Source organism: Bos indicus, chromosome 9, assembly GCF_029378745.1.
Source record: "Bos indicus isolate NIAB-ARS_2022 breed Sahiwal x Tharparkar chromosome 9, NIAB-ARS_B.indTharparkar_mat_pri_1.0, whole genome shotgun sequence".
Classification (NCBI taxonomy): domain Eukaryota; kingdom Metazoa; phylum Chordata; class Mammalia; order Artiodactyla; family Bovidae; genus Bos; species Bos indicus.
Genome location: NC_091768.1, coordinates 32680868 through 32695612, shown reverse-complemented (window position 1 = coordinate 32695612; position 14745 = coordinate 32680868). Strand labels below are relative to the sequence as shown.

The 14745-nt window shown below is 38.3% G+C and overlaps 1 protein-coding gene across 6 annotated transcripts in view; it reads right to left on the bottom strand.

Annotated features, from left to right (window-relative positions):
• Window positions 1-14745, bottom strand: part of CEP85L (centrosomal protein 85 like) — a 206046-nt gene that overhangs the window by 41679 nt on the left and 149622 nt on the right. For all 6 annotated transcript variants that reach the window (XM_070795914.1, XM_070795911.1, XM_070795912.1 and 3 more), the window contains 2 exons: window positions 11256-11377; window positions 1057-1174 (listed from right to left, as the gene is read on the bottom strand). In XM_070795914.1, coding sequence (XP_070652015.1) covers window positions 1057-1174; window positions 11256-11377 — 240 coding nt within the window. The remainder of the gene's footprint in view (window positions 1-1056; window positions 1175-11255; window positions 11378-14745) is intronic.

Below are 14745 nucleotides of genomic sequence, written 5' to 3'. Positions count from 1 at the left end.
CAAATAAGTCTGTTATTTGGTCTTCATTTATCATGTCCTGATTTTAATATAACAATGCCTTTAATAAAACTGCAAGTTTAAAAATATAATGGAGGAAAAAATTACACTTAAATTGATTTAATTCTAAGAATAAAGATATAAACGGAAATGACCAAATAGAAGTACACACTACCATAAAGTATTTGCCAGTAGTATTCATGTTCAAATAAATGATGCAAAAATGTTCACAGCGGTATTATTCACTACAGATAGAATACGGAATCCAGCCAAATGTCCACTGGAAGATGAGTAGAAAAGCGAAACATGGTATGCATCCAATGGGATATTATTTGGCCTTAACAGGGAAGGAAATTCTGACACGTGCTACAATGTGGATGAACCTTGAGGATATTACGCTAAGTGAAATATGCCAGCCACAAAAAGACAAATACTACATAATTCCATTTAACATGAGATACCTGGAGTAATTAAAAATGACAGAGACAGAAAGTAGAATGGTAGTTGCCATGGGTCAGGGAGTGAAATGGGGAGTTACTGTTTAATGAGTATAGATTTTCACTTTTATAAGATTGTGCATAGTAGTCCCAAATTAGAAACAACCCAAATTTTGACAAGCAAAGATAGGATGGATAAATTATGCTGTTTCCATAAAATGGGAAATCAAGCAGCTATAAAAGCAAAGGAAAGGGATGCTGCCTAGGTAATGATATGGAAATAGTCATTGTATTTTATATAATATGAAAAAAAAAGTAGTATGTTGAATATTTTATATATTTTGATATCTTTTGTGTAGGATAAAATAAATTTATCTGTGAGTTATAATAAATATCAACTCTGGGAGGCTACACTAGAAACTGATAATAGTAATTCCTGTTAGTGTGGGAAAAGCATGTGAACTGGACAGCTGGAAAACAGCACTGGAACGTCTTTTACTACACATATAAATATGAACCATAGGAACAGATTACTAGTCCCCAAATGTCCTAATCATACAGCTTAAGCATATGTTTGACAAGACTAGTAAAACGATAACTACAAAACCCTTTGTAATCTTACCTGTAAACCAGCCCCGGAAGAACCCTCACAGTTTACATAGTGTCCTAACATGGCATGCTGTGCTCGTAATTCATTATCCCTTATTCTTTCATGCAGGTGGGTAATTTGTTGCTTCTGCCTGCAAAACATAAGTTGGGGTCACATTACAAAAAACATACTTTTATAAGTTGATACAATTAAAAGCAGAATTTTCAGTATTCTAATTTGGCATTAAGAGTTAGAAGTATGATCTTAAAATTCATAAGAAGAAATCTTTTTAAACCACAGTACCATGAGATATGTTAAATATAGAAAAAAGTTTATACTGAGTACTTCTGGTTACTTAAAAGAACATAATCTTTTGTAGAATACTCTTTCTAGGTTCTAACAAAGTCATGCTTTGCTTTCTTTCTTCTTGCTGCCTAGTATACAAACTGTTTAATTCTCAGTCTGGAATGTCGTTATCTTAATATCATTCTTTCCATTCATCCAAATTCTTTTTGACACACAATACCAATTGAAACATCAGAAAAAACTCATTGTAAGGAGTGACAGGTATTTTTTATAAATATCATGTAGTTCACTTGCTGTACTCCGCCTGCACCTTATCTACAATATCCAGGTTGCATGATCTATGCAGAAACATCACTAAGGATGGAGAACTCACATGGTGGCAGATTTACATATCTTGATGGCGCTGAAATTTCATTTTAATGTCACCTCATGCTGGACCCGGACACGCTGAAGTTCAAATATTTCCTCAGTGGATCATAACTTACTTTAATCAAATTGTGTAACTTTTGAGAATGTTTCCTAAAACATCTGAAAACTGTTAATGTGTCAGGCAACATGCTAAGAGTTTTATATGTATTATCATTAATCATCAAAAATTTAATAACAAGACTCATAATGAGGTTGTAAGAGATAGAGAGGGAAGACAGATTGAAATAAAAGAAGAGGTGACCAAAGGTAGAGGGTGGAAAGACAAAGACTAGTAAAATTTTATTAGTTTGTTTATATTATACTATAAACTATTAAGTATGTGATAACATGTCTAAAAAATGTAATATCTTAATTTAAAAATATTTTATTACTAAAAAATGCTATCATTTGAGCCTTCAGCAACGTGTATGTTTCACACTTAATTACATGTGGAAGTAAATCATATAATTTTGCTAGGTAAACTTTTAAAATCAGTGGTGAATTCTTTGGTATAGTGTGGATTTTTTTAAAAAATAGAATTCATACTAAATGTCCTTCTAACTCACCTGCTTTATAACCTGGGATTTATGATCAGATTCCTAAAGCAAGGCATATGTGTACATATCAGGTTATTAAAAGTTATTAACTCTAATTTCACATACATGATCAATTAACAGATGAGATATTGCTCATAGCAATTTATAGTACAGCTTTCATTTTGAGATAGATCCCATAATGCAAGATGGGGTATTTATTTATTATATTTATATCATATTTATTCTCTATCACAAGTGTTGAATTAAGATTTCATTATTTTTATCAGTTTACTTGAGTATTTAATACAGTTTTAATAGTGTGTTTCTAAGTTATTTTGGCTGTTTATACCTAGATATATTTATTGTTCAGTTGCTCAGTCATGTCCAACTCTTTATGACCCCATAGACTGCAGCACGCCAGGCCTCCCTGTCCTTCATCATCTCCCGGAGCCTGCTCAAACTCATGTCTGTTGAGTCAGTGATGCAATCCAACCACCTCATCCACTGTCGTCCCCTTCTCTGGCCTTCAATCTTTCCCATCAGAGCCTTTTCTAAGGAGTAGGCTCTTCGAATCAAGTGGCCAAAGTATGGGAGCTTCAGCTTCAGCATCATTCCTTCCAATGAATATTCAGGACTGATCTCCTTCAGGATGGACTGGTTGGATCTCCTTGCAGTCCAAGGGACTCTCAAGAGTCTTCTACATCACAGTTCAAAAGCATCAATTCTTCAGTGCTCAACCTTCTTTATGGTCCAACGCTCACATCCATACATGACTACTGGAAAAACCATAGCTTTGACTAGACGGACCTTTGTCAGCAAAGTCATGTCTCTGCTTTTTAATATACTGTCTAGGTTGGTCATAGCTTTTCTTCCATGGAGCAAGTGTCTTTTAATATCATGGCTGCAGTCAGCATCTACAGTGATTTTTGGAGCCCAAGAAAATAAAGTCTCTGTTTCTGTTATTTCCCCATCTATTTGCCATGAAGTGATGGGACTGGATGTCATGATCTTGGTTTTTTGAATGTTGATATTTAAGACAGCTTTTTCACTCTCCTCTTTCACCTTCATCAAGAGGCTCTTTAGTTCCTCTTCACTTTATGCCATAGGGGTGGTGTCATGTGCATATATGAGGTTATTTTGATATTTCTCCCAGCAATCTTGATTCCAGCTTGTGCTTCATCCAGCCCAGCATTTTGTGTGATGTACTCTGCATAGAAGTTAAATAAGCAGGGTGACAATACACAGCCTGACATACTCCTTTCTCGATTTGTAACAAGTCTGTTGTCCCATGTTCAGTTCTAACTGTAGCTTTTTGACCTGCATACAGGTTTCTCAGGAGGCAGGTCAGGTGGTCTGGTATTCCCATCTTTTTAAGAATTTTCCACAGTTTGTTGTGATCCATACAAAGACTTTGGTGTAGTCAATGAAGCAGAAATAGATGTCTTTCTGGAATTCTCTTGCTTTTCCTATGAATCAATGGATGTTGGCAATTTGATATCTGATTCCTCTGCCTTTTCGAAATCCAGCTTGAACATCTGGAAGTTCTCAGTTTATGTTCTGTTGAAGTCTAGCTTGCAGAATTTTGAGCCTTACTTTGCTAGCGTGTGAAAGGAGTACAATTGTGAGGTAGTTTGAACATTCTTTGGCACTGCCTTTCTTTGAGATTGGAATGAAAACTGACCTTTTCCAGTCCTGTGGCCACTGCTGAGTTTTCCAAATTTGCTGGCATATTGAGTGCAGCACTTTACCAGCATCATCTTTTAGGATTTGAAATAGCTGAGCTGGAATTCCATCACCTCCATTAGCTTTGTTCACAGTGATGCTTCGTAAGGCCCACTTGACTTTGCACTCCAAGGTGTCTGGTTCTAGGTGAGTGATCACACCATCATGGTTATCTGGGTCATTGACATCAGGAAGAAGGCATAGATATCCTTCTACCCACTGCTTTTCAGCACTGTCCCTGAAGCCCTAGCTAGTGAAGATACGAGTGCAAAGTTCTGCAGCATCACACTGAGGTACAGGCATCTCTGAGCCTCATCAAGGAGCCTCCCTTCCTCCCAGGAGAGGTACCCAGCAACGTCTTCAAAGCTTATACTGTTCCTGAGGTGGGTCCCTTAGCGCTGCCACTGCCATCAGACTCTAGCCAGAGTGGGCTGGGAGCGGCCGGGGCATGGGACACGTAGGTTCCGCTCCAGGCCCTGGTGCAGGGCACCTGGGGTGGCATTGTGGAACCTCAGAGCCACCTCTATGGCACGTGGACAGCACCTGCTCTCACGCCTTTTAGGTCTCGTCACAGGGTCCCAAACCAGTGCTCCCGAACCAGAACAGACTCACTGGCAGTTTAAAAGAACCTAGGTATATAGCATCGTAAAATCAATTTCTAAATCTATTTCGTTTCAAGGCCAACTGCTATACTGTGTGAAACTCCATTCAGACACCAAACACTGTAACTTAGCACTGGATTTCACAACTCTTCGGGCAGAGTCCCCAGCAAGAAAGCCTCACTTCAGATGCCAGGCAAGTGGGATCCCAGGTCACCCACTTTTAGCCAACTGGCCACAAATCTGGTGAGTTCCCCAAATTTTTATTATAGAATTTCACTGCATGGGCATGACCGATTAAATCACCAGCTGTGTGACTGAATTCAATCTCCAGTCCTGGAGGCTGAACTAGCTCCAAGACCCAACCCTCTGACCACAGCGTTGGTCTCTCTGGTGAACAGCCCAGGTCCGGAAGCAGAAATTCAGGGCTCAAGAATCACCTCATTAGTATAAATGCAGGTGTGTTCTAGGGCTCATGAATACAAAAGACCTATATATTGTCACCCTGCTTATTTAACTTATATGCAGAGTATATCATGAGAAACGCTGGGCTGGATGCAGCACATGCTGGAATCAAGACTGCCAGGAGACATATCAATAACCTCAGATATATAGATGACACCACACTTATGGTAGAAAGTGAAGAGGAACTAAAAAGCCTCTTGATGAAAGTGAAAGAGGAGAGTGAAAAGGTTGGCTTAAAGCTCAACATTCAGAAAACAAAAATCATGGCATCTGGTCCCATCACTTCATGGCAAATAGATAAGGAAACAGTGGCTGACTTTATTTTGGGGGGCTCCAAAAATCACTGCAGATGGTGACTGTAACCATGAAATAAAAAGATGCTTACTCCTTGGATGAAAAGTTATGACCAACCTAGACAGCATATTAAAAAGCAGAGACATTACTTTGCCAACAAAGGTCTATCTTGTCAAAGCTATGGTTTTTCCAGTGGTCATGTATGGATGTGAGAGTTGGACTATAAAGGAAGCTGAGTGCTGAAGAATTGATGCTTTTGAACTGTGGTGTTGGAGAAGACTCTTGAGAGTCCCTTGGACTGCAAGGAGATCCAACCAGTCCATCCTAAAGGAGATCAGTCCTGAATGTTCACTGGACAGACTGATGCTGAAGCTGAAACTCCAATACTTTGGCCACCTGATGTGAAGAGCTGACTCATCTGAAAAGATCCGGATGCTGGGAAAGATTGAGGGCAGGAGGAGAAGGGGACGACAGAGGATGAGATGGTTGGATGACATCACCGACTCGATGGAGATGAGTTTGAGTAGACTTCAGAGTTGGTGATGGACAGGGAGGCCTGGCGTGCTGTTGTCTATGGGGTTTGCGAACAGTCAGACATGACTGAACGACTGAACTGAACTGAAAGATTTAGTCTCCTTCCGAAGAACCCCGAAACAGTGGCTAGTCAGATTTCTTAATATTGGACAATTTTAAGAAGATTTGTAGGTACTATGTTGGAAATTGCAAGTAATGACAGAATAAGATTCTCCTCTGTGCTGATAGTATCATTTACTAATAACATTAACTCAGCTATCTCCACTGAGCGTAGCAGGTTTCCTCTCTGAATCAGGTTCCAGTGCACCTTCTATTTTATCTGTTCAATTCAGTGGCAGGAGCCAAGCAACTTCTAAGTGTAAACCATTATAAGAACCATGAGTATCAGCAACAGCATAGATTAACCAAAAACCTTAGCTTCTTTTTCATTAAAATGAGGCTATTTCCTCTGAACAAATATTTAGTGAGTTTCTATTATGAATAATAAAATATACTTGAAACTCTCTTCTGTGAAGGAGCTCAGAATCCACTGAGGAAAGACAATTACATAAATATAACTATTATATACACAAAACACATATAATGAGGCTACTCTTTGTTAAATGGCCACTGTGCATCAGACAGGATTAAGACTTTTTACACACATTCATTCATTTAATCCTCATGCTGTACAGCTAGGTGGGAGAGGGGAGTTGCCTAAAACAGTGATCTTCGAAAACCTCACTTTTTGCTTAAGTAGTGAAACTCCTTGTACCCAGGCAGACGAGACAATCAATTTGCAAAAGGTCAAGTATCTTATTCAGAATGACCTAAATGATTAGTATCGAGTATAAAGAATTAGGAAACCAGCTTTCCTCCTTTGAGTTGCTTTTGCAATTAAACTATGTGCTTTTTTCTCATAAGATGGGGACACTTAAGAACAGTTTCTTTTTCTTACTTTTTAAAACAATTTTATTTTATATTGGAGTATAGTTGATTAACAATGCTCTATTAGTTCCAGGTGTACAGCAAAGTGATTTAGTTACATATATAAATGTACATTCTTTTCCAAATTCTTTTCCCATTTAGGTTATTACAGAATATTGAACAGATTTCCCTGTGCCATATACAGTAGGTCCTTGTCGGTTACCTATTTTAAAAATACATCTATGTCAATTCCAAACTTTCAATCTATCGCTCTGATCATTTCCCACTGGTAACCATAAGAACAGTTTCTATAGCAGCTAATTTTCCTTAACATTTGATCTTCTTTGATCTAATTAACCAAAATCTATAAAAGCTATAGGCATGGTAAAAAATTTTTTTTCTCATGCAATCATGAACAACTTGGTATTTTCAGGAATAATATCCAGTGTAGAATTTTTAGTTAAGTGACTTTAAAGGTATCATCAACCACACCATATTCCAAAATAGAAAAGTTTGGCATCTTTACTCCTAGCTTCATCCATTAAGAAACTAAATCTTGTCATCTCACTCTCTGAAATAGCCTCTGTATGTGTTATCACAATTTTAAAGGCCATTACTCTAATCTGGTTCCTAGAAAAAATATACTATTATTTTGTTCTCATTTTTAGTACTATATTTGTTATATAAAGATTTTTATACTTGAACATTTTTTGCTTTTAAATTCTGATTCTATTGCTACAGAAAGAGGAGCTACTTTTTCTTTCTCTGTCTTATACAATATCAAATGCATTAATCATCACAAATTTTATAACAGACTTGTAAAATATCGAACATTATTTAAGACATTGGGTGCGGTGTATGATTCACAAAAACATCCATAATTATTCCCTTCCCTATATTACTTACACACCTTTTGTTCCTTCTGTCCACAGGTGAAGTCTCCTGGCCTTATGATCAATCAGAACATAGAGGAAGTGATTCTGTGCCATTTCTGAGCCTAATCTCCAAGAGACTGAGTGTGCTTCATCTTCTCTTTGACTTCACCCAGCCACCCTACAAACAAACCCTAGCTAGAATACTGCAGGATAACGGAACCCTGCAGATGCTTGTATGGGAGCATACAAGCCATCCAGGTGAGGCTAGCCTAGACCAGCCAACTCCTACTCATGACAATGCAGAAGATATAAATAGACAATTCTCCAAAGAAGACACACAGATGGCCAAAAGATACATGAAAAGATGCTCAACATTGCTAATTATTAGAGAAATGCAAATCAAAACTACAATTAGGTATGACCTCACACCAGTGAGAATGGCCATCAACAAAAAGTCTACAAATAATAAATGCTGGAGAGGGTGTGGAGAAAAGGGAACCTTCCTATACTGTTGGTGGGAATGAAAATTGGTACAGCTACTATGGAGAACAGTATGGAGGTTCCTTAAAAAATGCAAAGTGGAGCTACCATATGATCCTGCCATCCCATTCCTGGCCATATATCTGGAGAAAACTATAACTTGAAAAGATATGCACCCCAATGTTCACTGCAACACTATTTACAATGGCCAAGACATGGGAACAACCTAAATGTCCACCAACAGATGAATGGATAAAGATGTGGTACCCATAAACAACACAATATTATGCAGCCATAAAAAAGAATGAAATAATGCCATTTGCAGCAACATGAATGAATATAGAGATTATCATACTAAGTCAGTCCAAGATAAATATTTTACAGTAAAAAAAAATGATATCATTTATACGTGGAATCTAAAATATGATACAAATGGAACTTATTTACAAAACAGAAACTCACAGACATAGAAAACAAACTTATGGCTACCAAACGGGAAAGATGGTGGGGATGGATAAATTAAAAACTAGAGTAACACAGTGTATGGTGTTAGTTGCTGAGTTGTGTATGACTCTTTGTGACCCCATGGACTGTAGCCCACCAGGTTTCTCTGTCCATGGAATTGTCCAGGCAAGAAATACTGGAGTGGGTTGCCATTTCCTTCTCCAGGGGATCTTCCCAATCCAGGGGTTGAACCCACATTTCCTGCACTGTAGGCAGATTCTTTATCATCTGAGCCACCACATACATATATAAGGGCCTACAGCATAGCAGAAAGAACTATACTCAATATTTTGTAACAAACCTACATGATAAAACAATCTGAAAAGATTTATATATAAATATGTATGAATATATATATACACATACAGATATATATGAATCATTTAGCTGTATTACCTATACATTGTAATCATTTATACTTCAATAAAAAAAATTTTAATTAAAACAAGAATTGGCCAACTGAGCAACTCTGAATGATTTTGGATTATTTCCTTAGTATCCTTCTATATATACAAAATTGATAAATATATTTAATAGACTATATTAATAACTGTCTGTATTTCTTACTTTCATAGACTGAACGCTGGGAGCCTTCCCTGAGATTCATACATTAAATCCTAACGCCCAACATGTGGTACAGAAGGTGGAGGTGGAGGGTCTTTGGGAAGTGATTAGGTCATGAAGACCGAGTTCTCACAAACGCAATTAGCATCACGACAAAAGCAGCTCTGGAGAGCTCCCTTGCCCCTTTCACCACATGAGGCTACAGCAAGAAGATGGCCATCTATGAACCAGGAAGTTGGCTCTCACCAGATTCTCACTGAATGGGCCAGTGCCTTGGACTTCCCAGCCTCTAGAAGTGGGAGAAATAAATGGTTATTGTCTATAAGCATTCTATTATTTTCCTCTATTTCTTTGCATTGTTCATTTAAAAAGGCATTCTGATCTCTCCTTGCTATTCTCTGGAACTCTGCATTCAGATGGGTATATCTTTCCTTTTCTCCTTTGCCTTTCACGATTCTTCTTCTCTCAGCTATTTGTAAGGCCTCCTTAGACTACCATTTTGCCTCTTTGCATTTCTTTTTCTTGGGGATGGTTTTCATCAGTGCCTCCTGTACAGTGATGCTGGAAAAAACTGAAGGCAGGAGGAGAAGGGGATGACAGAGGACGAGATGGTTGGATGGCATTACCGACTCAATGGACATGAGTTTGAGCAAACTCTGGGAGATGGTGAAGGATGAGAAAGACTAGCGTGCTACAGTCCATGGGGTCACAAAGAGTCCGACATGACTGCGTAACTGAACAATAATAAGCTACCCAGTCTACGGTATTTTGTTATAGCAGCCCAAATGAACTAAGACATCTATTAACTTATACTCAATAGAATGGTATAATGGTGTCTAAATAATAATAAAAGCTGAGTGATTCTCATTGAGGACAAATCAATTCATATTAATGAAAGTCTGAATTTTGGTCTGTTTAAAAACAGCATTAATTTCGAGTATATACAATAAATTAAGTATTAAAAATATATATCCAATGCTGCTGCTGCTGCTAAGTCGCTTCAGTCATATCCAACTCTGTGCGACCCCACAGATGGCAGCCCACCAGGCTTCCCCGTCCCTGGGATTCTCCAGGCAAGAACACTGGAGTGGGTTGCCATTTCCTTCTCCAATGCATGAAAGTGAAAAGTGAAAGTGAAGTCGCTCAGTCGTGTCTGACTCTTCGCGATCCCATGCACTGCAGCCCACCAGGCTCCTCCGTCCATGGGATTTTCCAGGCAAGAGTACTGGAGTGGGGTGCCATTGCCTTCTCTGAACTGTGTCTATACTTATACATAAAATTCACTTATACTAGAAACATCTAATATTTTAAGATAGTTTTTCATAAAATCAATTGTAACAATCTCTTGCAATCTTCATTCATTTAAATGAATACAAATAAATAAATAAATACTAATATGGACGTTATCAAGCACTAAGCACAGGTACTACATGCCAGGCTCTGTTCAAGATGGTTGAGAACATACTGGAGAGTAAGGAAGTCAGAAGGTCTGTGCACTAGTTCATATTCCAGCAGATCATGCTTAACATTAAGTTTCTAAGCAAAATCTTTTGAAATTTCAACTATTAAATATATTTAAAGGTTTGAATAAGGATTTAATTTTAAGATTAAAATACCTAGTACTTTATCTCATAAAAGCACATGAAAATAAGTAGTAACTAGCATTGATTAAGAAAAAATGCCTTCTCAAGCTATCTTCCAATTACCATGATAGGCAACAGGTTTAATTATCCCCAAAGTATACATAAATGATGTAGAATCAATATAGATCATAAATAATTAATATTAAGATTTATTGCTCAGAATAATCAGGAGTCTATTCTGTTTAAAATAATTTTTTTTTTTCAGAGCTTTGGTACTCAGATAGGCAAAATTTTGGAAATGTCTGGGACTGGGAATAGACAGACATGAGACTTCAATGTCCTTGTAAGGTTCTATTTCTTAAACTCTAAGTGGTAGGTACAAAGATACTTGCTTTATTAATCTACACTTCTGCATGCCTGAAATACTCAGTAATAATTAAAAAAAAAATGACTCACCGATCAATTACAATCTCTTTCTGCCTTAGTAGTCCTTCTTTTATTTTCAGCACTGATTCCCACTTACTGAAATCTTGATAGCCGGGAGGTGAATAACTTTGACGAGATGATCCAGACAAAACCTGCACAAACATGTTTACGCTATTAGTACGTCAGAAGTGGCTAAAGGGAATATTTATATGTCATCTAGTATTTTCCCAATGATTTTCATAAAAAAACTTAAATTACACCTGTGAATACAACATAACATGAAGAATTTCAAGGAAGTTCTAAAGTAAATGTACAAATCTAATCAAGAATTGGTAGACAACAGAACACATTATAATACTAAATGTAAGATGTTGGTCTCGTTATCTTGTGGAAGCTTTCTGCAAATAAGAAAATGAACCATTGCCTAAGGAAGGAGCACAGTAAGGCTAGACTAGAATGTATATGTATTACCAGAAGCGTTTCCACATCTTGAAATTGTCATTCCACATCATCCTTTAATTACATTAAAATTTCAAAAGCTAAAGTATTTTCCCAAAGCAGTAAATATATCCATAGAAAATAACTATTAATCAGATAATCTAGATGACTGCCGCTCTCTAGTGTATCATTTAGAAAAAAAAATGTATAGACTTTTAAAAATATTTAAGATATTTAAACAACACAAACAACAACAAAACCAATTTAACATATCTTCAAACTTCTATCACTGAAACAAAATTAAAATTTTAATACTGGTGGTACTGGCTGAACTGACTCCTCAAAATGATGCTGAAGTTCTAACCCCTAATACCTCAGAATGGAGCCTCATTTAGAAATACAGACTCTACAGATAAAGTCAAGATGAAGTCATTAGACTAACACAAAAGGGGAAATGTGAACACAGACATGCACAGAGGGAAGACTGTGTAAAGAGATGAACATAACATGATTGCCAGAAAATCACTAGAAACAGCCTGAAACAGACTTTTATTCACAGCCCTCAGAAGGAATGCATTCTGCTGACACCTTGATTCTGAACTTTTAACCTCCAGAACTGTGAGACATAAATTTCTGTTGTGTAAGCTACCTTGTTTGTCTGTTATGGCAGCTCTAAGAAACTAATACAATTGGTAAATCAAAGAGGAACACAAATTCCTTGGCAAGCTAAGAGATGCTACATGAACACCAAAAAGCAACTATCAAGGAATTCAAACTTGCAGCAATATCTTTATCCTTTGCTTTCCAAAGATCTACTGACAAGACTTGCTTCTGAATAAACCAGTAACTGGGTGACATCAACTAGTCCTAGATTAAACCTTTAAAATGCCTGTCAAGTATACAAGGACAGGATGTTTCAGGCAGCAGCAGATGAACAGACTAAGAATGGTAGAAACCAGGTGATAACAGGGTACTTCACTTTGTCAAATGGGCAGATATTTGGAGTTGAGATGACACACAGGGTTATAGAGACAGGTTAGTCAGAGATTTAGTTTTTGAATTTCATTCTTTCTTCTGCCTAATATACAACTCAGGTTGACACTGGGCGAACATGGGCCAGTATGGATATATTAGTTGTTGCAGTACTGAAGCATTTTCACTGTGGTTGAAAATAGATGCTGCCCAAACACCTTGGAAGGGCTTCCCTGGTGGCTAGATGGTAAAGATTCTCCCTGCAATGCAGGAGACCCAGGTTCAATCCCTGGGTCAGGAAGAGCCCCTGGAGAAGATAGAAACCCACTCCAGTATTCTTGCCTGAAGCCACAGTCCACGGGGTCGCAGAGTCAGACATAACTCAGTGACTAACACTTTCAAACCCCTGAATGTCCTATCCACTACTTAGGCCACTCCTCAGAGTTTTCCATCACCCAACAAAGAGTTACTTCCTGGCATAAATGGGGGCCTTCAGGACACCACTCATGGCATCCTTCCTGACTGGCTGGTTTCTGCTAATCAGTCTCTCAAAATTCTCCCATTTCAACACTATCTACCAGCTTATATGTAGCGGCCAGAGCCAGGATTCAAATACAGGCAGTCTAGCAAAAAAGTACCACACCGTCTCACTCTTTCTATTATGGCCCAGCTGACCAAGAAGGTATTTCAAATTTCATATCATAGGAGCTGGAAAAAATGTTTGACAGTAACTGCTCTTAAAAACTTGAGACAATTAAGCACTATAAACAATATTGCTGATATTAAGCGAAAGTCTCTGCTTATTACAACTCCATGTTACTTCAGTTAAGTCCAGTCACTCAGTGGTGTCCGACTCTTTGTGACCCCATGAATCGCGGCACGCCAGGCCTCCCTGTCCATCACCAACTCCCGGAGTTCACTCAAACTCATGTCCATCGAGTCGGTGATGCCATCCAGCCATCTCATCCTCTGTCGTCCCCTTCTCCTCCTGCCCCCAAGCCCTCCCAGCATCAGATGAGAGATCAGTCTTTTCCAATGAGTCAACTCTTCGCATGAGGTGGCCAAAGTACTGGAGTTTCAGCTTTAGCATCAGTCCTTCCAAGGGACTCGCAAGAGTCTTCTCCAACACCACAGTTCTAAAGCATCAATTCTTTGGCACTCAGCCCACTCAGTCTTCTTCACAGTCCAACTCTCACATCCAACATGACCACTGGAAATACCATAGCCCTGACTAGACGGACCTTTGTGGGCAAAGTAATGTCTCTGCTTTTCAATATGCTATCTAGATTGGTCATAACTTTCCTTCCAAGGAGTGTCTTTTAATTTCATGGCTGCAATCACCATCTGCAATGATTTTGGAGCCAAAAAAAATAAAGTCTGACACTGTTTCCCCATCTATTTCCCATGAAGTGATGGGACCGGATGCCATGATCTTCGTTTTCTGAATGTTGAGCTTTAAGCCAACTTTTTCACTCTCCTCTTTCACTTTAATCAAGAGGCTTTTTAGTTCCTCTTCATTTTCTGCCATAAGGGTGGTGTCATCTGCATATCTGAGGTGATTGATATTTCTCCCGGCAATCTTGATTCCAGCTTGTGCTTCTTCCAGCCCAGCGTTTTTCATGATGTACTCTGCATATAAGTTAAATAAAGAGGGTGACAATATACAGCCTTGACGTACTCCTTTTCCTATCTGGAACCAGTCTGTTGTTCCATGTCCAGTTCTAACTGTTGCTTCCTGACCTGCATACAGATTTCTCAAGAGGCAGATCAGGTGGTCTGGTATTCCCATCTCTTTCAGAATTTTCCACAGTTTATTGTGATCCACACAGTCAAAGGCTTTGGCATAGTCAATAAAGCAGAAATAAATGTTTTTCTGGAACTCTCTTGCTTTTTCAATGATCCAGCAGATGTTGGCAATTTGATCTCTGGTTCCTCTGCCTTTTCTAAAACCAGCTTGAACATCTGGAAGTTCACGGTTCACATATTGCTGAAGCCTGCTTGTAGAATTATTTTACTAGCGTGTGAAAGTGAAGTTGCTCACTCGTGTCCAACTCTTTGCGACCCCATGGACTGTAGCCTACCAGGCTCCTCCCTCCATGGGATTCTCCAG